The 24,205-nt window shown below is 44.8% G+C and overlaps 1 protein-coding gene across 1 annotated transcript in view; it reads left to right on the top strand.

Annotated features, from left to right (window-relative positions):
• The first annotated feature begins 6,025 nt into the window (after nucleotides 1-6,025).
• Nucleotides 6,026-24,205, top strand: part of LOC117752998 (E3 ubiquitin-protein ligase rnf213-beta-like) — a 30,115-nt gene continuing 11,935 nt past the window's right edge. Inside the window, exons 1-37 of the mRNA XM_034570771.1 lie at nucleotides 6,026-6,052; nucleotides 6,991-7,130; nucleotides 7,243-7,979; nucleotides 8,054-8,209; nucleotides 8,881-9,050; nucleotides 9,138-9,403; nucleotides 9,489-9,721; nucleotides 10,105-10,311; nucleotides 10,388-10,601; nucleotides 10,691-10,746; nucleotides 10,824-10,989; nucleotides 11,062-11,211; nucleotides 11,460-11,558; nucleotides 11,666-11,794; nucleotides 11,950-12,115; nucleotides 12,201-12,368; nucleotides 12,454-12,603; nucleotides 12,702-13,333; nucleotides 13,425-13,584; nucleotides 13,672-13,889; nucleotides 13,966-14,109; nucleotides 14,195-14,347; nucleotides 14,449-15,742; nucleotides 16,285-16,469; nucleotides 16,549-16,695; nucleotides 17,013-20,813; nucleotides 20,911-21,047; nucleotides 21,127-21,225; nucleotides 21,323-21,435; nucleotides 21,545-21,658; nucleotides 21,783-21,826; nucleotides 21,913-22,069; nucleotides 22,164-22,299; nucleotides 22,912-23,100; nucleotides 23,187-23,320; nucleotides 23,680-23,855; nucleotides 23,936-24,139. Of these exons, the coding sequence (XP_034426662.1) occupies nucleotides 7,038-7,130; nucleotides 7,243-7,979; nucleotides 8,054-8,209; nucleotides 8,881-9,050; nucleotides 9,138-9,403; nucleotides 9,489-9,721; nucleotides 10,105-10,311; nucleotides 10,388-10,601; nucleotides 10,691-10,746; nucleotides 10,824-10,989; nucleotides 11,062-11,211; nucleotides 11,460-11,558; nucleotides 11,666-11,794; nucleotides 11,950-12,115; nucleotides 12,201-12,368; nucleotides 12,454-12,603; nucleotides 12,702-13,333; nucleotides 13,425-13,584; nucleotides 13,672-13,889; nucleotides 13,966-14,109; nucleotides 14,195-14,347; nucleotides 14,449-15,742; nucleotides 16,285-16,469; nucleotides 16,549-16,695; nucleotides 17,013-20,813; nucleotides 20,911-21,047; nucleotides 21,127-21,225; nucleotides 21,323-21,435; nucleotides 21,545-21,658; nucleotides 21,783-21,826; nucleotides 21,913-22,069; nucleotides 22,164-22,299; nucleotides 22,912-23,100; nucleotides 23,187-23,320; nucleotides 23,680-23,855; nucleotides 23,936-24,139 (11,397 nt within the window). The 5' untranslated portion in view covers nucleotides 6,026-6,052; nucleotides 6,991-7,037. The remainder of the gene's footprint in view (nucleotides 6,053-6,990; nucleotides 7,131-7,242; nucleotides 7,980-8,053; nucleotides 8,210-8,880; nucleotides 9,051-9,137; nucleotides 9,404-9,488; nucleotides 9,722-10,104; nucleotides 10,312-10,387; nucleotides 10,602-10,690; nucleotides 10,747-10,823; nucleotides 10,990-11,061; nucleotides 11,212-11,459; nucleotides 11,559-11,665; nucleotides 11,795-11,949; nucleotides 12,116-12,200; nucleotides 12,369-12,453; nucleotides 12,604-12,701; nucleotides 13,334-13,424; nucleotides 13,585-13,671; nucleotides 13,890-13,965; nucleotides 14,110-14,194; nucleotides 14,348-14,448; nucleotides 15,743-16,284; nucleotides 16,470-16,548; nucleotides 16,696-17,012; nucleotides 20,814-20,910; nucleotides 21,048-21,126; nucleotides 21,226-21,322; nucleotides 21,436-21,544; nucleotides 21,659-21,782; nucleotides 21,827-21,912; nucleotides 22,070-22,163; nucleotides 22,300-22,911; nucleotides 23,101-23,186; nucleotides 23,321-23,679; nucleotides 23,856-23,935; nucleotides 24,140-24,205) is intronic.

Raw genomic sequence — 24,205 nt, 5'->3', positions numbered from 1 at the left:
ACAGTTGAGCACTTTTGGCTGAGGCCCTTTCCCCTGAAATAACCCCCCCCCCTCCCGTGGCTCAGATAAATCCTGCTGTGACTCAGGACGACAGCAAAGACTCGAGTGTTTGGACGTTCGCTCACATCAGTGCCCCGCTCACTTCGTCTTCTGGAGAATTTTGCTGTGTATAAATACATTTGAGGAATGAAACTGTTATTTAATTAAGCGTCTTCTTTTTCTTTTTTTTATCTGATTGTAGCGATACCTTAAAATTTTGAATCTTCAGCGTGGACTCTGCTCCGTCAGGTTTTTACAGGTCTCGATGACGAGCCCCTTAAAGTACAATCATCGGCCAAACGAAAGCGTCACGAGCTCCCGAGTGGCTCCGTTCAAGTAGAGACTTTATTTTCAGTATTAAATATCTTTAAAAATGTTTGGAAAGAAAAGTCCTGGGTTGGAGACGGTAGATGAGATCCTCCGCTGAGTGCAGCTTGTGCTGCGGCCTTTGTGACTGACGTCCCTCTAACTTGAAGTGGTTCCTAAAGATCTTTCACTGGTTTGTTGGAATTGTAGTTTTTAGTTTTGATGGTTTGAACTTGGCAGAAAGACGAAGCTTATTTTATCACCATCCATCGTTGTCGACATCCCGACGCGCTTATAGAAACAACTGGTGCTCGCCACGTCCCTCTCTGTCACGTCCCCGCACCTGGTTCTCGTCTTTCCTTTTTCTCGCCGTCGGATCCGAACCAGCCTTTCTCCGCTGACGAGCCCCTCTGGGACTTTCCGTCGTTCAGCCTTCAAAAGATGTTCCTGCTCGGACAGAAAGAGGTCGTGGGTCAATGTGGGGAGAAAGAGACACCTTCGATATCGCCTGTCTCTTCTGATGTCTCGTCTGTCAGCAGGATGACGATGAGAAGTGTAATTACTCCGTCGACTTTCACCCAGAGAGCCTGAGCTTCCTCCGGCAGCAGAGGAGGCTTGAATGATTTACAGATTTACTGTTGTCAGTGTCTTTGTTGCAGCTCAGTCTGAAAACAGTGTGAGAAGCAGATTAAACCCTGAGATATATGCACATTGTCTTTATCTAGAACAATGGAGGTGAAGGATATTTAATATGTGACGCTCACGACATTTACAAAGTTCAGTTTCTCTGCTTTTAACAGTTTCATGAGCAGAAATGTCAGAACGAAACTTCTCTAAAGCTCACGACAGATAAAACAAGACGATTTTCATATTCCATTAAAAATACTTTACAGAAACTTTCCCTTTAACATGTTCCAGTCAGTGGAGAGCGTATCAGGATCTTCAGTTACAACTTCTTCTTTAACTTCTTAGTTTCCTCTGGGTTTTGAATATTGGGACCAAAACTTCAACGTTTGAATCGTTTAGGTTCAGTTCTGGTTTAACATCATTAACACGTGGCAGCAAAATGTTTCCTTTGTCTCCACTTCGTCCAAAATGATCAGAAACATCTCAAACACATTGATAGACTGATAGAACCTCGTCATCGCTCCTACACGGAGCCCGTGTGTGTCTGCAGGGGGCGCTGTTGCTCAGTCAAAGTTACATAGTGTTGCATTAAAGTGTGTAGTTTTAAAGATGAATAGCATTTGAGGAATGTGACCAAAATGACTTTACTTCTCATTTAATATGAGGGAATCACAAATAAACCAATTTGGTCGTTTTTTTTTATTCTTAAATAGCAAATGACACAGATTCTAAAAGTAAACAACAAATGGCAGTTTCCCATATTTGCATCCTTTGACTGATCTGGAATCATGTGAATCCACGACCTCGATACGTTCGCTGCTGACTGTCGTCGACTGAATTCGACTCAAACATATCAACACATCACGTAACTCTGCACTGTGGCTCTTTTCTTAACTGAACCTCCAGAAGGAAAACCGAGTGAATCTCTAGAACCTGTCCAGTTGACCCGGGGGTCGTCGTCTCCGGGGAAACGGGCCTCTTCAGTAAAGTGGGCGGGTCATGGGCTGCACATTTAGATATTTATGAGACGTGTGCTTCTTCGTCAGAGCTTGACAGTAATTCCATGGATGAAGTGAGAATATATTTTAATTGTAGATTGAAAATGCTTGGATTGTTTTTGGCCCCTGTGTGAATAATGTGAGAGCATCTTCTCCGATGTCATGGTAACGGACGGCAGCGACCTTTTCCTTTTGTACTGGTCCGGGACCCGTTTGCTGAGCGAGCTCGCTCCTGGAGCTACCGCAGGTCCTCGCGCTCCGCTGAGTTAAAGGACGCTGAGTCGTGTGCTGTTCACCCGGATTTGAAACAAAATAGAATAAAAAAAAAATGAAATAAACATCAAAAATTCCTTTTGCACAAAATGTCTCTGTTGTGTTTTTGATGCATTTTAGATTCAGTGATGTTCTGATGGAACCAGAGGGCGGAGCCTGTTAGAACAGCTGATTAATGCTGTGAGTGGGAAACGTGTTCAACAATCACGTGAAGCTGTCGTGTCCGATTACTGACTTCAGCCTTTCTGGGTTTTCATCGTCACTTTCACGTCTTCATACAAATAATCGACTGGTTTATGAGAAGTGGGTAATTTTTATTTAGACTTTTAACACAAACAGTTTTCCACACAAAGACTTTAAACAACCCTTGATTTTTAGAGTTCGACCGGTTTATCTGTTGGCCGAATGAAAACAGTCACTATGATCCCATCACATCAGCATGTGTGTGATACAAACACTTATTTTACTGAAAGATTATATACATTTTTTCTAATTTAAATTCTATCTATTTGGCTGCTTTTCTATTTATGGTCATTAATAATAAAATTTATGGTTAAACTTTAAAATATCAAACCTCAGTTACGATTGTTTGTCGTAAGGGTTATAAATCATTGACCTTTTTTAAAATAAATATATATATCAGACTATCGCATGTTTTACCCACAAATATCAGTATCGACCTCCACCTCCAATAATCCACATCAGCTGAGCTCCAGTGATTTATTCTTTATTCTATGGATTTTATTGATTTAGCTGATCTCCACCTCTGTCGGTGTTTTGCCTCCATACGACAGATGTTTAAACGTGAGTGACGAGAGCAGGTGGAGTCGAGTGGACCTGAGTCTCCTCCCGGGTCAGTCTCCTCTGGATGGGAAACAGATGAGGAGCAGGAATGTGAAACATCAAACACGTCGGCTGGAGCTCCTTCAGAACTGATCCCTGGTCTGTGAACACGTCCTCTGCCTGTTCATCTGTTACTGCTGCTTAATGTCGTTTAGAGAGAACTACACAGTCTTGTGTCAGTGCTGAAAACTGAGTTCAGATCAAGATGAACGTCTTTGTCTTTTGTCGAAGTTTGAACTTGAAGTAAAATCCTGATAACCGACCTCGTGTGGGAGGGGCTTCTGGAGACCTTCCCCCCCTCCTCAGATAATAATCTGATAACAAGACTCTGCTCCGTCCACACAGGATTCTCTGACTTCACTGCAGGTACTTTTTATATTCACTGAAGATGTAACTCTTCATGGTGTCACTCAGCAGTTTACGTTCACTTCGTGGAAGCAGTTCCCAGCAAAATGTGTTTTTGTGTGTGCAGATTGAAGGATGAAGGCTGCTGGACTCCTCTTCATCTTGGTGGTGACTCTGTCTGCAGCTCGGAGACAGAAAACAACTCCCAAAGCAGACGTGGATCTCAGGAACGAAGGTGAGTGGAGAAAAAGATCATCTTTAACTCTCCTCATATCATCTTCCTCCTGCATCTCATTTCTCAGTCTCTGTGATTTCTGTCTTGAAGACTTCAAACTTCTTACCTATATTGTAAAAGTTATTTTTAGAACATTTCAATGTCAAATTAAAATAAAGTTGTTACGGTTATAATATAATATATTATGTAACAGTGTATTAATGTCGACACATAAACTAGAGCTTCAAACACAAACAGTATTTTAACATTATCTTCACGTGTTGTGTTTTTTATTTTAACTTTTAAAAAGCCTCCTGTGAACAGGTTGTAAATAAACATTTGATGTATGTTGCAGTTCAAATGCTCTTGATGTCCATGTCAGTTTAACCTGAACCACACCAAACAAGTATTTATTCATATTTCAGTAGATTTTATTGATAATATTTTACTTCTAGGTCTGAATTCTGAACCTTTGCTATCATTTCTCATTGATCTGTTTCTGATTAAAATCAGTTTCTTCCCTGATGATTCATCTGTTTGTGGTTTGAATCCTGGTTTAATGGTTGGATCCTCGTGTTGATGGTTTTGATGGAGACGCTCTTCAGCCTCTGCAGTGATTCTGTGTTTCCCTCTGGTTCCTTCTCACCTGAAGCAGAGAGGACGAACACCAGAGCCTGTGCCAACCTCACGCTGGTCTTAGACAACTGGAAATACGCCATCATGACGCAGGTCAAAGATCTGCTCCTGCACGACCACAACACTGTGCTGCCCGACTACGGGAGGTGATTCTCCTCCGGGAACTTTCTGTGACTGTCAGTGAGGATGACTTTTTCATTCACTCACTCATTTGAGTTTCCCTCAGGATCCAGCACCTGTCAGACGCCCTCGGAGATCTCTACAAGGAGTTCAACGCCCTGAAGGAGCGTCTGGCCGACCTCACAGTCAGGTTTGACGGGGTGGAGGACTTCGTGGACGGCGTGCGGTCGGGAAGGAACCCTGCAGCGCCCCGAGCTGAACCCAGACCCCCGGGGGCCCTGCTGGGAGACGTGGTGGCTGCTGGGAGTCGACCTCTGGGGAGGAGGACCAGGGTGGTGGTTCGGAGAATCCAGAAACCTGCAGCTTCTCAGGACTGAGGAGGAAACCGATGATGAAGCATCAGAATCCTGTTTGCTGCAATGTTTTATATAGAGATTTTATTTTTCTGTTTTATCACCACCTCCATGGTTTCAGTGTGAGGAGGTCATGTACATATCTTATCTGGATTTAACACTATCTTTATTATTATTAAAGATTATTGTAACTGATGCATTTGTTTGTAGATCACTTTTTACTGTAGCTGGTTTAACAAACGTATAGTTAAATCTCTTTAGATGCATGTTTCACAAGCTCATCACATGTTTTTGTGTTTTCATTAAGACTGAAAGTTTTTACTTTGACTTAAAAACCATCATCAGTAACGTCAGCGCTCACACAAACGTGAAAAGTACAATATGTGTAGTTTTGAAATAAAATAATCAAATAGGCCTAAATGTATAAGTTCCTCATATTTGCACTTGAGTAAATGTATCACACGTCAGAACTGTAGGAATGATTTCATATCAAGAAAATACACTTAATGTGTTAAATACAAAACTAAAAAGCACAGAACTGCTGAGTCATGAAAACAATGGGCAGCTCTGAGTTTTCATTCACCACAGTGATGAGGTAGAAGTGAATCTTCCACACAACACAATCGATTTTTAATAAAGAACTGTATGTGTTCATACAAAAAGTCTGAATACAGAAAAGTCATAAAGATGCTTTGAGCCACAGAAAGTTGAAATTTGCCTGATAAGATTTTTATTTGTTATTTGAATTCATTGAACAAACAGACATTCAGGTAAAAGTTTCTGTATCTGAGAGAAACATGATAATATATAATATAATATATTTAGACATCACATCTGTAAAGTACAACAAAGTTTAAACTAAAGAAGCAACAGTCTACATTCATTTAAAATAAAAATATATTAACTGTAACTCAGTTTTATGACTTTCAACACAAACGTCCTGAGTTTACGTACGTTGCGAGATTTCAGTTACGCCCCTTGCGTAAGTTTCATGTTTGTTGAGTTTCTGGGAGAAATGAAACTGAAACTCAGTTCAGGGACCGTCAATAAATTACCCACTAAATCAAAGTGAAGAAATCTCTTACTTAGTGAATTTAACTGAAGATTTAAAGACCTGAACCGGTTAATTTTTACTTAAAATCAAATGTTGTAATTTAACCGGTAAAATTCTAGAGAAAACTGATTTATTTGGAAAGTTTCACTTTAGTGGATTAATTTGTTGACGTCCTCTTACAGTTTCACGGCTCAGGTCTTATAAACGTTTCCTGATCATTTCATCTGCAGCTGAGAACCAGAAGGTGAGTGAATATCTGTTTATACTGTAAATGTACTACTACACTGTGCAGAGTACACAGTGAAACTCTGTATGTGAAGTTCTGATCCTGGTTCAAACTGAGCTGCGTCATTATCAGATCAAAACTCAGTAAATCAACTTTGTCTCATCGTCTGAAATCAGCTCAGATGTTCATAGAAGCAAATACTGGTGGCTGGCTGCAGTACACGTCATAAACCCTGCGTTCTCCACGTTAGCAGATGGGACCAAAATAGAAAAGTAGATGTGAGATAAATGTTTGTCAATGTTTGTTCAAGTGTTCATGTTCCTGATAAGTTTGGTTTGAATTGGTGATTTGATCGTATAAAGATGGGCTGAGACGTCATGATTGACAGCTGAGACGTCATGATTGACAGCTGAGACTCACTCCTGATTGGTCAAGCCCGTGTTAAGAGGTGGATCAATACTGTGGCTTCACTCCCTGATCACTTCAGAGCAAACTCTGGTTCCAAATGACCTCATCAGTGGAAGATGGCATCGTTCATATCCCAGATATTTGGGCTTCATTCATGCAAGGTGGGGGGAGTAGAGACGCGTCGTCCATCTTTATTTTCAGTCCACAGCCAAAAGATGCTTGGCGTGATTTAGAAAAAAAGATAAAATACATCAGGAGATTAAACTCAAACAAAGAGGGAGAACGTTTTAGCTTTATAGTGACAAGTTAGTTATATTGAAATCTGAATTTTTAACTCCCTAAAATCTATGTCGGTGTCTAAAATGATAAAATTGTCTAAATTAATCAAAATCATACGAGTAATTGATGATAATAAAACAGGTATCTACAGCCATAGTGGTTTTTATGGTTATTTACGACTTGTCAAAGTCCCTCAGGAAGAGGAACTTGTCTGAACAGTGTCACAGAGATTTGCAGACATGGTGGATGTGACTGACTTTTACATCCAGACACAGGAAACATGGAGCAGAGACGCCCCTAAAGAAAGAGTCTACAGATGGAGGAGGCAGCAGGAAGGGCCCCTGGATCCCAGCGGGAAGCCAAGGAGAGGGAGGGTGATGCAACCAAAAGATCCCAGGGAAGAAATAAGGTACAAGAGTTTCAAACAACAACTTTCTAATGTGTTTAAAAACCCTGAAGGAAATTAAAACCAGTCTTGTGGTCGTCAGTTGGAGTTTACTGTACGTTACTGTGTGTTCCAGGAACAAGGACCGAGCCGGAGAGTTCAGGACAAAGAGAAGAAGAAAAAGAGAAATCCAAGAAAGAGAAAGCACAACTCAAACGCAGGAGCAGCTGCCAGGAGTGAAAATGCAGAAGAAGAAGACAAGATGGAGGCTGTGACGACGACAAGCAGCCAGACTCCAGAGGATGTTCCTGTAGAAACGCTTCACGTGGATCCTCCAGCTGAAGAGGACGAGCAGAAACCAGAGAATCAACCGAGGAGCAAAGAAGTGAGGACGGTGCCAGTTGAGACTCAAACAATGACACCAAAAGGCTCAGACAAGGTCACGCAGACTCCGGTTGTTGTTCAGATGGACAAGGAAACACAGACAGACTCAGCTGCTCCCGAACAAGACGACACAATCAATGCAAAGACTCGACCTGGGTCTGACGGTGCTGAGACAAGACGAGACAAAAACTCACCTGAACCGACGGTGCCGGACAACGACGCTGCTCAGACTCGTCGAGATTCGTTAACGAAACGTGACAATCCAGACAACAAAGCCTCAGCAGCGTCCGATTCAGCAAAGGAACAAAACCCTGCGAAGGAGGAGAGTCCTTCTGCAGGAGTCTCCAGCCAAGAAACACACTCACAACCTCCAACAAGACCGACATCGTACGCCGGAGCTGTGTCTGGAGACGGGAAGAGGGAGAAACCATCCAAATCGGCTGCTGACAAAACCACAGATAAAACCTCCAGAAGGTCCCAGAGCTCACGGTGAGTGTGACACTGATGTTTGTGACTCAAGTGGTTGAACCTGATTGTAAATGTGTATTTCTCTCTCTGCGCAGTGATTCCAGCCCAGTGAGAGCGCCACCTGGAGTCTCCATGTTCACCTTTCATGTCTATGCTGTGCTGGACAAAAAGTTTAGATTCAACCAAGAGCTAGACAAGCTGGTTCTGTTTCACTCTTCAGGATATTTACCTCTCACAGTGACGCACTTTGTGTAAGTATTCGTGATGTTTACTATATGTTGTTCTTTTTACAAATATAAAACTTCTGCAATCTGCACCAACTGATACTCCCCCATCGTAAACCAGGTACAGGTTTATTTAAACGTCACGTATTTCCTTTCGTCCTGATGTTGGCACGTTTGTATTGTAGCGGTGAAACATCTTGGTCCTTTAATCCCTTTTTACACAATGTCCCATTAATATCCCAGTAACCCAGTATCTACTTTCCCCGCCTCATCACGTGCCATGCTAACCAAACTTAAAGATTAGCTTCCTGTCGGGGTAATCAACCTCCGGACAGGGTCCACTATTCATCCACTAGAGGCCAGTGCAGAGTCGTAGGTAGATAAAGTTTTGATAATGTTCCTCTTGTTGTTAAATGACCAGCCGACCAATCAGAGCAGACTGGGCTCTATCAGGAGGGGGGAGGGGTCTTAAAGAGACAGGAGCTAGAACCAAGTGTTTGAGCCAGAGGCTGAGAAGAGGAGCTGCAGCGATGGACAGTCTGAGGGAAATGTTTTCTGAACATTACAGCATGAAAACACTGATAAAACCTGAAGATGATCAGAATGTGTCTCCTTTAATATTTTAACCTGTTTTCACAGACAAACCCACAAATTCCATCCCACTGTCCTGATTAACATGTTCAACTTGTTATGTTTAGTGGAGTAGGACAGGGAGGCTATCTGGTCGAAGCGATTGTTTCGGTTGAGGAGAGCGGTCTGCAGAGAGGAATCTTCCTGGACTATGCATATGGTGTCCTGCAAAGACAAAAAAAGATAAAGGAAGACCCCATAAGAGAAGTTTTTATTCCTCGAGACTCCAACATTAAAGGTAAGACAAGAAGCATGTATCTTCAGCATTTCACTGCTGGTTTCAGTCTCATATGACCTGATGTGTACCGGTCTGCGTTTCATCCAGAGCTGCACCTTTACGAAGGCCTAATTAGTCTTGGTGAGGGGCAAGGCTTTTGGAACATCTTCAGGAGATCGAAAAGTGAGGAGGTTTCAGACGCCTGGCTGGCCTCCGCCAAGCTGCTGCTGAACAGAATCTTCCAGAACTGGTCTCCATCAGACAGACTGAGCACCAACAGCCTGTGTGACCACTTGAAGCATTTTACGACGAGTCTCGGTCCTGCACATTTGAGAGTGAAATTCAGCGACAGTTCACAACCCACCATGATCCAGGTGGGTGCAGCAAGAAGAGTTAAGACATTCGCTAAGTTTGACCTCCATTGTTCCACCTATAACAAAACTCTTTCTTTGTTTCCAGACCTCAGAGATGATTTCAGAGATGTTGGTTCAGATCTTGAAAAGAAAGGAGTTGCCAGGAAGCTGCGGCGGCACCAGTCCTCTGGTTCTGGGCCTGTCGGTTTTCACTGTGACCAGAAGCTGTCGTATCGAACTCGGAGTGAAATGTTGGGAGGAGCTGTGTGTCCTAGTGTCTTCAGAACCGGAGAAGACAAACCTGGACGGGCTGCTCGCATCTTTCCCAAACCTACTGCAGTAAGTTGCATTAAGCAGGTTATTCACCACAGCTGTTAAAAATAGTTTCTGTCAATTTTATTTTCCTAAATGTTTTTAAAGTTGTTAAACACATCAACCACAAACTGAGGAGAATGTGTTCTGGGTTAAAAATGAAGACTATATTTAAAGATGTACGCCATGACAGCTCCCAGGACTGAAGCCAAAGCTGACTGCATTTTAGGTAATAAACCCCAGCCTCCTCCATGTTAGCAAATGGGACATGGACCAAACAAAAATAGGGGGCCCTGTGATGGACAGGTGACCTCTCCGGGGAGCAACCGGCCTGACGCTGTGGAATGTTAACATGTTGATCTGGGGCACTGATGATACGACCTTGTCTTCACTCTGTTTCTCCCCCTCAGTACCGTGTTGGGTCTGATAAACCACTGCTCTCAGCTCCTGGTGTCGGAGCTCGTCCTGCTCATTCCTCTGCTCTTCAGGCTCAGACAGTCGGGAGCTGCCGCATCCAAAGTGGGTCCAACCGTCGAGGAAGAGCACTGGTCGGGACTGGAGGGCGTCGGTTTCAAGCAGTTCAGAGAGAAAATCCAGTCCTACCCCGACAAGAGAAGGTAACTCTATCTTCACCTCAGCTTTCCTTCTTCATGAGTGAATGAAGTGAGTCTTCATAGGATTTGTTTCCCTCAGGAGGATGATGGCTTTGACACAGTCGTGCTTATCATTGGCCAAAGAGACGCCTCTGCTCCTGATTGGCTGGCTGTCACTGTTCGCATTGGGGGATCTTCCTGAATTCTCGGACCTGACAGGGATACATGCAGAGCACCTGATCCAGAGTCTGCTGTACAGACTCCGAAAATGTGAAGAGACGAGGGATAACAACAGACTACAGGAGACTGTGAAGGTGAAAAAACCTATGAATAACATTTAAAATAACATTGTCTTCTCTTTGAAATGACCCTTTGTGATGATCTTTGTCTTTTCTACGTGCAGAACACTCCAAAAACTTTGAATCATATTCTGCTAATGGTCGACAAAGAGAAGGACAGGTAAGAACAGGTGAAACGTTCTTTCAGACCGATGCACCCTGGCTTCGTTCCCTGCAGCTTTTTCTCTTCGTCTGTAGATTGATTGAATCTGGAAACGTCGACGCGGCCTTCATGAGCAGCATCAGTGTGGCGAAGAGCACGTGCATGATTGTGCAACTGGTCCCGTTGTACCGGGCGGCGGTCCTGTCCTACCAGCTCGTCCTGAAACTGGCCGAGGTTTTGGACACTGCACAGAGAAATAAGGTAACGATCTCTTTTTTATAATCCGTCACTTCTTCAATACTTCAGTGTAACTCAACGTTTTGTGTCTCTCAGTCCGAAGATGAGACGTTGGCGACCGAAAAGCTGCAGCTCTCGGAGAAGCTATGTGCCGCGCAGCAGCAAATCAATGAGTGGCGAGAGGAGCTGCTGCAAAAAGGCCTAGTGGCGCCGACTAAAGCTCTCAGCTACCCGAAGGAAATTGAGGTACACGGTGAATCAGAATTACTGTCAGTAGTTTATGGAGGCTCGTCATCATTCAACCTATTTTTACCAGAGTTTACTAAAGAAATATATGAGTTTAAACTCTCTTCACCTGGATTTAATTACGTTTTGTTTCTTGCTGCAAGAAAACGATGATGGATTCAGTTTACAATGAACCAATGTAACCATGCAGGTGAAGCAGTTTTAACATAAACTGACTGAATATAACAGTGACTGTGTTGTATCACCAGCTGTGGGACACACTCTTCAAAGTGGAGTGCTCTATTGAAGAGGTTTCCTCCCGATGGACTCAGAGCCTGAGAAAAGAGCTGAGGAAAAGGATTTCCATGGTCAGTGGGTCTGTGTTGTTCAGTGTAAAGTCGATGTCATTATCTGAGGTCAGAGTTAAACATCATTGGTTTATTGTACAACACATCTGAGCTGAGTATCTTAACAGGCAAGTGATGATGCTAAAGTTCTGCTGTGCTGCGTTGAGCCAACGGCGTCAGCTGTGAGGAGCAGCCACACTGATGTACAGACGTGTTTCGATGAGCTGTGTCAGTCTGCGATCAAGACAATCTGCCAGGTACCGTTCAGATTGGACCTCCTCCTCAGAGGGTTTCTCTTCCTCTCTTCTTCCAAGAACATTTTAATTTGAGAGCTTATTCATTTAACGTTCAGATTTTCAATGTCATTCAAAACCCTTGCTTTGACTAATTAAGACCACATTTTTGTTTTTAGCGAGGCCAGGCCGGAGACCTGATGCGCAGTCTCAGCTCCAAGGTGAAGGACATTCCGATTGTCATCCTGTCTGCTGTCGTGGTCGAGTCCGCAGCTCGATTCAGAGACAACCCTGTGCTCCAGCTGCTGGATTCACAGTCGGCCATGAGCCACCTGCTTTTAAACGGTACTTCAGTCCATATTTCATTGTTCTAACTTGTTTCCTATCTTCTCAAGCTTGTGTAAAGACCAGTGTTGTTGTCTTGGCCCAGGGGATTGGAAGCAGATCCGGGTGGATGACTCCGCAGGGCAGGTCGTCCACAGCTGTGTGGTTGCAGTTCGATCTCTGGTGGAGTCTGTGCTTCAAGGACACGTGGCGCTGGGACACCTGCAGACCTGCCTGAAAAATAAAGAGCAGTTTAAGAAACTCTACCTGCAGTGTATGAACCTTCATCAGCTTCAAACAGCCTTCCTGGATTACTATGTTAACTATATTTAATATCTAACATGAATATCTTCCCACAGACAAGAAAAATAACACAGCTGGAAGCGTTCCTGTCGATGCAGGTGCTGTCTTGGCTCAGAGAGAGAAGGATTGTAACTCTTTCATGCAGCGGAAACAGCAGATGGACACACTGATAAAGATGATAGCAAAGGTTAAAGAAAGCATCACAGGTGAGTTTAATTAGAATTACTCTAGATTAGATATTTTTCCAAAGTGTCTTTTGGTTTGGTTTTGGTTTTGCTGAGTAACGAGTTTCTTATTCCACCAGTTCCTGAGATGTCGACTCTTGAGGAGCAGCACGGCGCAGATTTTCAGAATATCAGCCTGAACAAACTGGTGCTGGTTCAGTCTCTTGATGCTGAAGGGACTGTGAAGAAGACGGGTCCTCCCCAGGTCCTCTGGTACCACATCAGTCTGAATGTGTTGAAAATGAGCCACGAGATGCACAAACTGCATCAGAGCAACCTGATCCTCTCCTCCTGGGTGAAGGGGGCTGCGTCCTTAGGTTCGGCGAGGCGACCCTCCTCAGCTCCTGTTGTAGTTTTCCTAACACAGGTCTGTGTACACATCTGGAATCCGCTGCTGACCAAGTTCCTGCAGCTTGGCGTCAGCATAGCGCGTGCTAACGTCACGCTCAAGCAGCTTGATCAGGTTTTGGTGGAGTCTGGCGACCAGGGAGACGGGAGGCTAATGAAGAAGGAGCTGAGTCTGATGTCAGAGATGTTTTGTGAACTCAGACAGTTCCAACCTGCAGAGAACTGGGTGGAGATGAGGCTCGCTCAGATCCGGGAGTATTCCCAGCTCCACGAGGCAGCGGTCACAGCCAGTGCGATGCTGAAAATTGCTGAAAAAATGAAGCTTTCTGGAAACTTTGCACAAATTCACACCCTCAGCCAGCTGGTAACTGTCTTATTATCTTGTGCTAAATTGGATTTCAAGTATTTACGATTTTGACTCTGTCTCTGAAGCTTTATGTTCGATTATTTAACAGGAAGAAGACGCCTTTAAGCAGAGGCCTCTGGCATCTCTTACTGACGACCTGTTTCGTGCCAAACAGCAGCTCGCCACAGTCACCAAGCAGAACACTCTCTGTCTGGAGGAGTTTCTAGCGAGCCAGACGCTGGTCACCTGGGTCCAAACAAACCTCAAAAGTAAAAGAAAAGTCTCCACATTGATACAGAAACACAAACTGTCCTGGGATCTTGCAGGAGATGTTTATATTTCTGTCCTCTCGATAGATATGAGCGATGTGAAGGTTTACGTGGAGTTGGCCTCCATATCTGCTGGAGAGAACGACACCGAGATCGACCAGGTGGCCTGTTTCCACGATGCAGTGATGGGCTACGCACCTCTGCTCTTCTACCTCTCCCCTCAGGCCGGTTTTGACGAGTTCATGAAGCGTGCTCAGCTGGTGTGGGACACCCAGAGTAGAGATGAGAAGCTACCGGACAAATTGGTATTTATTTCTCCATTATAGGTGGTTGCACATAAATTCCTTTTGCTGTGGCGTCGTGACAGTGTTGGTTTTTCAGAGAGAATCTACTCGATTGCTGAGCTGGTTACAAGACTTGAAGGAGACCCACGGCTCTGTGGAGCAGTCCTCTCTCTCCCTGGCTTCTTCTGTTAATGCACATGGGGTCTATCACATCGGCTGGTCTGATGGAAACACAGAGAGGGTTAGTGAGAAATCCACCATTAAAAGATGAGTCAAAGAGACCGAGATACAGAGCTTTACTTTCTCCGCCTTCTACTGGTTTGCAGAGATGTCTTCAAAACATGGTGCAGGTCAAAGTGACCAGCGACAGAGAGGAGAAGAGCTACAAGCTGGAGGAGCTGCTGGAGCTGCAGAACAAACTGATGCTCATGTCGTCTAAAGGAGAGCACGGCAGAGAACAGGTCAACCGGTTCACAGAGGTCAGTGGCGTTTCCATCCATCATCTATACCCCTTACCCTTTGAGGGTCATGTTAACATGTGCTTTATGAACTCCTGCACTTCTGTCCACATGTCCTGTAGGTTTTTGAAGGCGTTCAGAGACTCTGCACCATCCTTCTCCAGATGCAAACATCTGGCAACATGCTCTTCAGAGAATGGCGTGCTGAGGTCCAGTGCTGTCCACAACAGCAGCCGTGCATCACTGTCACCTTCTTGTCCCTGAGCAGTAAAGAGATAGTGTACTCTGGGGAGCTGACGGAGCAGCTACAGACACTGGCTCACTCTATGGACAGCTGTCAAAAAGAATGGCGTTCCTTCATCTGCGGCAGGCGCTCAAAGTTCAGCTTGCTGAACCACTACACGTCAGAGCAGATGGTGTACCTGTGCTACTGGATACACAAAGTGTGTCAGCAGCGGGCGGCAGTTCCTCAACAACTGTGGAATTTACTTTTCCCCATAAAGCCCCAGTGCACTCTAACTGATGTGAGAAGCGCTCACAGAGGGGCAGTAGGTTTGATGTCAGAATATGATGAATCAGAAGAATCTGGGTCTGATGATGAAGATCAATACCAAGAACTTTCAGACTTAACACCAGATTCACAAGGACACACTGAAGAGGACGAAGAAGAGACTCGTAATTTGATGGAGTTTTCCTCGGAGGATGAAGATGACTGTGTGATGAAATGTGATGATGACCACGACAAGGACAGTCTGGAAAACCTCTGGAGACTATTCAAGAAAGACAACTCTCAGTATCTCAGTGAGTACTTGGACATCTCCACTCTGGCCCACTTCCTCTCATGCCTCTCTGAGATGAACCAGCAACATGTGATCAGGAACCTACCACCGATTCTCCAGGAGGGAAAGCCCAATCTCTTGCTTTGTCCCAGCGCAGAAGTTCTTACCACTGTCCTGTCGTTCTACATGGAGAGTCCAGAGCAGCCTCTGCCGTCTGCTGACGAGGTTCTGGTCTGCAGAGAGGAGACCACAGAGGAGGAGGTGGAGATCTTCCTCCGCCGGGCGCTCGGCCAAGGCTCCAAACAAAGCTGTCAGAAGATATATTGTCTTGCCAATCCAGGGCTGCTGGGATATGATGTGAGTGTGGCGTTGGGGGAGCTCTTTGACGCCCTGGAGAGAAGTGCCAGCCCACATTATCGTTTGGTAATCGTCAGTCCTGTTGTGCACCAACACAGATACGTGCCGTCTTTCTTCAGTAATGACAAAGTACAGGCTGCTGTGAGTCCAACGTCACATAATACCAGGAAATATCTGCATCACCACTTCACACAAAACGCACTCCCACAAAACCCTGTCGCACAGGTTTCTCCAGATCAGCTGTCGGTCTGGATGGTGTCATCTCTGCGCCCTGCAGTTGGTAAGGATAACCCTAATTGGTAAACCATCATGAAAACGCTTAGAGAATAGAATTTGCAACCTTTAAGGTCTTGTCACACCAAGTCCATATTTTTCGTAAAGGTATTTTTAATCCATCATCCAATAAAAACCTTGAAATAGTCCGAAGTGTTTTATGATTCTATCAGTTTCTTGAACTTGGGCTGATCGAATCCTGAGAAACCATCAGGAAGAAGGAGAATTTCATCTTCTAATCAAGCTGTGAAATCATTCCCGTCGCTTCCAAGTCTGTTTCAGGACGTCAGTGGTTCAGTTCGAGACTTTGACAGATGAGAATAATGGAGCAAATCGAACCTGTGACAGAAACGTTTCGAGAGTTGCTGTGTGAACGTGGTCATTTAAAAATAAATAAACGTGACTTGGTGGGCAAAGACCTTAAACCTGTATCCGATCCACAATGGCAAAAATGTCATGTTTACTGAGGCGGTTTAATTTTTCTACAAACGTGTCGATGTTAATGTTATTTCATTTCTTGACAGAATGCATCTGTGTGTCTGTCATTAGGTAAATCCCTGTATGTGAATCGCTTGTTTGAGAAGTTCCAGCAGAAATCTTCTCAAACCAAACACATCAGGATCCGACTGATTGAGCCGTGTGTCGATATCGACCTGTTGATTAAGAGTCTATCAGAGAAACTGGCCTCGCTGAGAGAGCAGGACCCCGTCCTTCTGCACATCGACACCGCTGGAGTAAGTATTCACTCCTTTATCTCTGCCGATAGCTGCTTCTGGCGGTTGTGCTAAAGAGTCTGTGTTCGATACCTGTCAGGTTCGCTCAGGCCTGGAGGAGCTGCTTTTCCATCTGCTGGTTCTGGGCTGTTTGAGTGGAACTCATGGGATGCTGTGGAGAAGGAATGTAACTCACCTGATCATGGTTGAGGTCCTGAAGACGTCAACGCAAAGCCAGACTAAAGAGGTAGCAATGTCGTTTCCAGATCCTATCTCCTTTTCAGTATGCGTGTCAGGAATAGTGTTTTTTAATGTCATTTTGTTCTTATGTGTCTTTAGACATTAAACTAGACATTTTAAACTTTTTAACTTTGTGAAAACACAGCTTTCAATAACTGAATATTATTTTATTTCAAAACTCCATCCAGAATATAAGTAGAACTTTTATAATGTGAATTTATGGTGTTATGCCTCTTGATAAATTTCAAGCTATTTTTTAAAAACCAACCCTGAATCCAAATGTGATTTATCTGAATATTATGTGTGTTGATTTTGTTCATACAGATGAGCCTTGGACTTCTGGACGTTCTGCCAACCATCCATTGTCGGCCTCCAAGAGAGGTGACGCAGCTGCTGGCAAAACAAAGTGTTTTAACAAAGCAAACACTTGATCCACTCATGGATGAGCAGGAGTTTCTCAGTGAGGGGATTCAAAGACCTTATCAATACTTAAAACTTTACAACAACCATCAGAACATGGATCGTGTTACCTACCAGGAAGGATCCAGACTGGGGAATCCGCTTGATTGTCTCAATCACTTCCTGCTCCACTGTGGAATGAAAGATCCTTCTTGGGCTGAGCTGAAGAGCTTCTCCTGGTTCCTCAACGTGCAGCTAAAAGACTGTGAGAAATCCATTTTCTGTGATCCAGACTTCCTTGCTGACCAGCTGCCTGGTTTCAAGGGCTTCATTGTGAAGTTCATGATTCTAATGGCCAGAGATTTTGCCTCACCTTCTCTGAACACATCTGATCAAAGCCCTAGGCTGCACGTTGAAAGCAGCTCCGGCGACGACCTTCTTGTCCGTCTGACAAGAAGGTGGGAAAATGAGTCTCATCCATACATTTTCTTTAATGCAGACAGATTCTCGATGTCTTTCCTGGGCTTTAATGTGAAGAAGTGGCAAAACACACTCAGTGCAGTTGATCCTCACAGCAACAAGGTCCTGATACAAGATGTGATGTCACAAAAACTTTTTGAGGGTTTAGAGCGGCAACAGATCTCTCTCACTGAGGACTTTGATCGGTTGCCCCGACAAAACAAAATCCAGAGGATCTCATGTGTTGTTGGTGCAAAGAAAGGAATGACAGACCCCAGATTTGATCCAGATCCAACATACGAGCTCACTGCTGACAATGTGATGAAGATGTTGGCCATAAACATGAGATTCCGATGTGGAATTCCAGTTGTCATCATGGGAGAGACTGGCTGTGGAAAAACCAGATTAGTTCGATTCCTCTGTGCTCTGCAGAGAGAGGGAAGGCCAATGGAGAACATGGTACTTGTCAAGGTACACGGTGGCACCACAGCAGAGATGATCTACAGAAAGGTGAGGGAGGCAGAGAAACTTGCTGAGCGGAACCACAAAATTCACCACCTGGACACCATTTTGTTCTTCGATGAAGCGAACACCACAGAGGCCATTTTTGCCATCAAGGAAATCCTGTGTGACCAATCGGTGAAAGGGAACCCTCTGAGAGCAGGCAGTGGCTTAAAGATAATAGCTGCTTGCAATCCCTACAGGAAGCACTCGCCTGAAATGGTGGAGCGCTTGGAACGGGCAGGGTTAGGGTACAGGGTGAAGGCGGATGAAACAGAAGACCGCCTTGGCAAAGTCCCCCTGAGGCAGCTGGTGTACAGGGTTCATCCTCTGCCACCAAGCATGGCTTCTTTGGTGTGGGACTTTGGTCAGCTGAGTGACTCAACTGAACTTTCCTACATCAGACAGATTGTCCAGAAGAAAGTTGCTGACCATTCTTTGCCAGCAACCTGCCAGGATGTAATTTCAAATGTGCTGGCCGTCTCCCAGAAATACATGAGAAGCAGGAAAAACGAGTGCAGTTTTGTGAGCCTCAGGGATGTGGAGAGGTCAATGAAAGTGCTAGTTTGGTTTTACCAGCATAGTGAGCTCCTGTCCAACAACCGCTCTCATCTCAGTGAAATTGAGAAAACCCTGAAGTGCCTGATTCTTGCAGTTGGTGTTTGCTATTACCCGTCTCTGGTGGCCAAAGAGAATTACCTTGATGTCATATGTCGGTACTTTCCAGAACCTCTCTGCTCCTCAACAATGTTGCAGGAGGAGATTTCATCCTTTCAAAACTTCTTCCTGCAGAACATAAAGACAAGGGAGACCATCGCCAAAAACATTGCACTCAAAGAGAATGTGTTTCTCATGGTGGTTTGCATTGAACTCAGGATCCCACTCTTTCTGGTTGGTAAGCCAGGCAGCTCTAAGTCGCTCGCAAAGACAGTGGTTGCTGATGCCATGCAGGGCCAGAACTCCCACAGTGACCTATTCAAGAAGCTCAAGCAAGTTCACATGGTCTCCTTCCAATGCAGTCCTCACTCGAGTCCAGAGGGCATCATCGGGACATTCAGGAACTGTGCCCGCTTTCAGAAGGACAAAAACATGGAGGAGTATGTATCAGTGGTGGTGCTGGATGAGATTGGACTTGCAGAAGATTCCCCTCAGATGCCCCTGAAGACCCTTCATCCTCTTTTGGAGGATGGATGCATTGACAATGACAAACCAGATCCACACATGAAGGTTGGCTTTGTTGGCATCTCCAACTGGGCTCTCGACCCAGCAAAGATGAACAGAGGAATATTTGTGTCCAGATGGGATCCAAGTGAGGATGAACTTGTGGAAACTGCCAAAGGAATCTGTTCATCCTCCAATCAAATTCTTCTGAAAATCAAACACCTCTTCCAACCTCTGGCGAAGGCATTCCTGAGCATCTGCAAAGAGACCTCAAAGAATCAGTTCTTTGGTCTCAGGGACTATTACAGCCTCGTCAAGATGCTCTTTGCCACAGTCAAATCCACACAACAGGAGCCGGATGGTGGACAGTTGGTGGAGGCCATCTTGTGTAACTTCAGTGGGCAGCCAGAGGGTTTTGACCCTGTGGTATTTTTCCAAGAGGTTCTCCAAAACCCCACAGAAATCCCCAGACCGAGCACCTTGCAAATGGTGAGAAAGAATCTTGATCATGACACCGACCTGGAGAGCCGTTACCTTCTTCTGCTGACCACCAACAACGCAGCTCTCCACATCCTCCAGCAACAAGTATTTGCCAAAGGAAACTCTACACAGCCTGAAATCATCTTTGGCTCAGGATTTCCAAAGGACCAGGAATATGCCCAAATCTGCCGTAATGTGAACCAAGTGAAAATATGCATGGAGACTGGTCGCACTGTCATCCTGCTCAACATGCAAAATCTCTATGAAAGTCTGTACGATGCTCTGAATCAGTACTATGTTTACCTCAGTAAACAGCGATACGTCGATCTAGGTCTTGGTTCCCACCGAGTTAAATGTCGTGTCCACACAAACTTCAGACTGGTGGTTGTGGAGGACCAGAAGAAGGTCTACGAGTTCTTTCCTGTGCCGCTCATCAACAGACTGGAAAAACACAGGCTGGATCGGAGTACTGATCTGGAACCATGGCAACACAGGGCTCTTCACAAACTGAAGGAATGGGTGAAGGCATTCTCAGGTGAGGCCACAGAGGATTTCATGCTGTCTGACATTTTTGTTGGCTTCCACGGCGACGCCTGTGCCAGCGCTCTCTTGCAGGCACTTGAACGGAGAGCACACAAAGTAGGAGACAGTCCAGGAAGACGGGATGAAAACAGAGACTCATTGGAAGAAGACGAGCTAAAGGAAACCATTGAGTCAAGTCCTAATGGACTGATAGAGGCAGCCGATGATGCAACTGAGGCAATGGACACTGAAGCTACTGGGAAAGAGCAAGAAGCTGGGTTCGTGGAACAGAATGATGATGAATCCACTGAGATGTGCCAAGATGAGACCAAAGAGATGTCTAAGGAGGAAGAAATGATGGAGTCAGAAAACAGTGTTGGGTCTGCTGCTGATGATGAAGAGGAACTCTTCGATTTAGCCAAATCCCTCTTGTTGAACTGCGCCACCCCTGATGCTGTGGTGAGGCTCAAGTATTCTGATTTAGCAAAGCACGAGAGGGAGAAACTCCAGAGGATGTACTTCCAGCAACAACATCACCACTCACTCCGAGACTTCCTGAAAGGTTGCCTGAGCCGGACCCAGCGATCCACCAGGTTTCTGGAGGTAGGCCACAGGTCACTGCTCCGGTTTTGTTTTCATCATTTTCTCTACAATCTTTACAAACCGTTGACATCACTAACAACTTTGTTGCTTTGTGTAGGTAACTACGTTCTCCAGCTTATTAACCAGATCAGATGTCAAGGTGGTAGCCAGGTCCCTCGGACTGCAAATGGAGAAGATCCTCCTGCTCTCGCTCCACCAGTTTGACACCGAAGTCTCCTTCTGCAACACGATACGGTACCGACCGCTCACATAACAGCAGCACAGCTTTGTATTTCAGTTATTTCAGTTATTTATCTTTCTCTGTCCGTACCAGGGGCTTCCTGCAAGATGCCGGCCACTCTCCTTACCTCCTGTTGATTCAGATGGACCTGGAGGAATCCCACTGCAGTGACGAGCTCATAGCATCAGCAAAGTAGGGCTCAGTGTCGATATCCTGAGCAGATCTGATTATATATATATGTTCAAATTCCAGAGATTTCAAACATGTTTATGATTCACTCTACCTACAGATACTGCACCATGAATTACTTGATGTCACTGGAAGATCAGACTGGTTTGGTGATTTTTATTGTAAAGGTTTCGAGGATCACAAGTCAGTCTCAGTACATCGGTTTCCAAGGAGGTGAGTACTAAGAGGATTCTGATCATTTCTGTGATACGATTATTTACCGACTGAATCCTCCATAAGGTTTGATAAGATCACAGCCATGTTTTGTCCTTTTGTCTCTAAGGAGTGTGGCAGTCGGTGCATATTGACGACCTGAGGGATTCACAGGACATGAGCCTGAACCTGATGGTTTTCTGTGGAACTCTCATCAGCAACCTGCTCAAACCTGCACTGTCAGGTAGTAACTGTCCCTCCTCCTGTAAATTAAAGTACTTTCTGTATCACAACACGGAAACAACGCAGTTTATTGTCATTCCAACAATTTCTAATTCAAAATAAACTGTGTTATTGATCGTTATCAGACCATGAAGAGGAAGAAACTGGGAGGAATACAGAAGACTCCCAGGTAAATGTAACTGGAATTCACTTTTAATTAAACACATCTTCATTCCTATTGTCGCTTGATTGAAATGTGATTGTCTTTGCGTGCAGGCGGACAGAGCCCAGCTCCACAGTCTGGCCTTAGTGAAATCATGTATTCAGAAAGCTGTGGGTTTGCTGAGGGACCCTGATAGTGTGGAATCACGAAGTATGAAGCGGGTGCACCTCCTTCTGTCTCTACTGGGAAGTGCTCAAGGGCACATAGGAGGTAAATATCTACTATTCATTTGAATTTATATATACCACTCACACCGTCCGTCAGCATCTGTCTCTGGTGATTAAACCTCCATCTTTACTTAAAGCTCACTTTCAGAGGGTGCTGTTGAGGCGACTGGCTGAGGCCTTGGCCAGAAGAGAGGAATGGATGGGTGCTCCTAAGGAGTGGGTGAGCATAGAAGCCAAGAAACGACAGGCTCTGCAGGAGGGAGGAACTCTGAGGTAAAACTCTTCATGTGGCACAAACTCTTTATTCATGTTCATAGGTTGTTGTCTTTAAAAAGATCTTTAATGGTTTTTAATGACAACGTGTGGAAAGAATCATCAATATAGGAACAACTGAATTTATAAAGAATGTCTAACACTATGGGGAAAGAGCCATTTGGAAAGGTTTCACTGTGTTGTGCTTTGTTTTAATCCAAACTAGCACCCAGGGAAAAACATGTAATATTAAAATATAGAACAATAAGTCGGAGGGTTGTACAGCATTGGTAGAGTTATGTTGTGGCTCTAAGGGAGTCAATCAAAATGTCCTATCTTGTGTTATCACGTGGAGATTCATAAATAAACGATAATAAATGTAGTAGTATAGAAATATATGTTGTGTGGGCAGGAGTTTTTCTATCGAATCACTGACCTTCTGGTTAGAGGACGACCCGCTCTACACCCTGAGCCACAAAGAGTGGAAGGTGTCAGCAGAGATTTCCCTGAACAACAGTGAAACCTTTGTGATCGATTTATCTGATAATTAATCAGTGACTGATTTATATCCAATATCTGGAAGCAGTCAACCTTCATCAGAACTCACTGACTCTCACTGTCTCTACCTGGCAGACACACCCTGTGGCGCTGTCTTCAGTCCACTGTGATTCCCATCCTGGCCAGTATGTTAGAGGCGATGGACAGATATTCAAATCTGGACCTGCTCTCTGACCCAACACTCGGCCCCGGCCTGACCACACTGTGGTTGGACATCCTGGACGATTCCCAGATCTTAGACCTAACACCTCCTCAAAAAACAAGGTATGGTGGGTTCATATTTCTGTATAATTCCATTAATTCAAATGTTAAACTAATCAGCTCTGTGTGTTGATTGTTATATTCTACAGTGAGTCCGACCAGGAGGTGCTGGTGCAGCACTACTTCATGGTGGATGGTGAAGAACAGCCCTGCTCTGCTCCGTTCAGCTGGCTCATCACCATGCATCTGGAGAGTCTGTGGGGAGAATCTGAATTCCTTCCAGGTTTGGACTCAAAACTCAGGAATAGATCCTGAAGTTATAGTTAGAGCCACTTGAATCCACTTGAAGGGGAAAGAATATCAGAGATTTAGAGAATAAAGTCATCATTTTATGCTGGGTGTCATTTCACAGGGGGAGTATGAGGAGATGAGTCTGTCTCCTGTGTCCTAATGAGGAATGTGGAGCATCTTGTTCCACTTATTCTCATAAGATCATGACTTTTGTCCTGTTAAATTGCGACTTTATTCTCTTAATATTATAATATTTTATCTCGTGGGATTATGGCCCCAATACTCCGTTGAATTAAGTATATAAGTTAAGTTGAAGTATACATTTCTCTGTCTCTTAAATCTGTTCCTTAGTAACTAAAGAGGGCGGCACAGAGAGGGTTCTCCAGTTTGTGAGCTCGTTCAACAACAGCAGGCTCGGCGCTCACTTACAGAAGCTCTCAGACGAGGAGCGGCTGGAGTTTCACCGTCGCTACCTGCAGGACATCCTGCTGCTGTCTTTGAAGATCAAGACCAAGAAGGAGTGGAGGGTACGAACATCACCTGTCACATGTTTCCGTTAAACATTTTGGGAAACGGTCATAGTCTAAACCCTCCACGTGTCACGCAGGTGTTGACCAGAGCCATGTTGGGTTGCGTGTCCGAGCTTCAGACGTCCACGGGCTCCATCCCTGACCTCTCTCCTGCCTGGATAATGGCGGCTGCCAAACATTTTGGCTCCAGACTGGACACACTCTGCCACATATTCCTGCTGCAGCCACACCTAGCTGCCGATGTCTCTCAGCAGGGGTCAAAGAAGGAGCCCCAAGAAATGGTGAGAGAAAGGTTTTGGCTTCATGTTCAACCTCTTCCTCCTCCTCGTCATCTCCAACAGGCCACA

This window comes from Hippoglossus hippoglossus, chromosome 19 (assembly GCF_009819705.1).
Source record: "Hippoglossus hippoglossus isolate fHipHip1 chromosome 19, fHipHip1.pri, whole genome shotgun sequence".
In the NCBI taxonomy this organism is placed as follows: Eukaryota; Metazoa; Chordata; class Actinopteri; order Pleuronectiformes; family Pleuronectidae; genus Hippoglossus; species Hippoglossus hippoglossus.
This window is presented reverse-complemented; position numbering and strand designations above follow the sequence as displayed.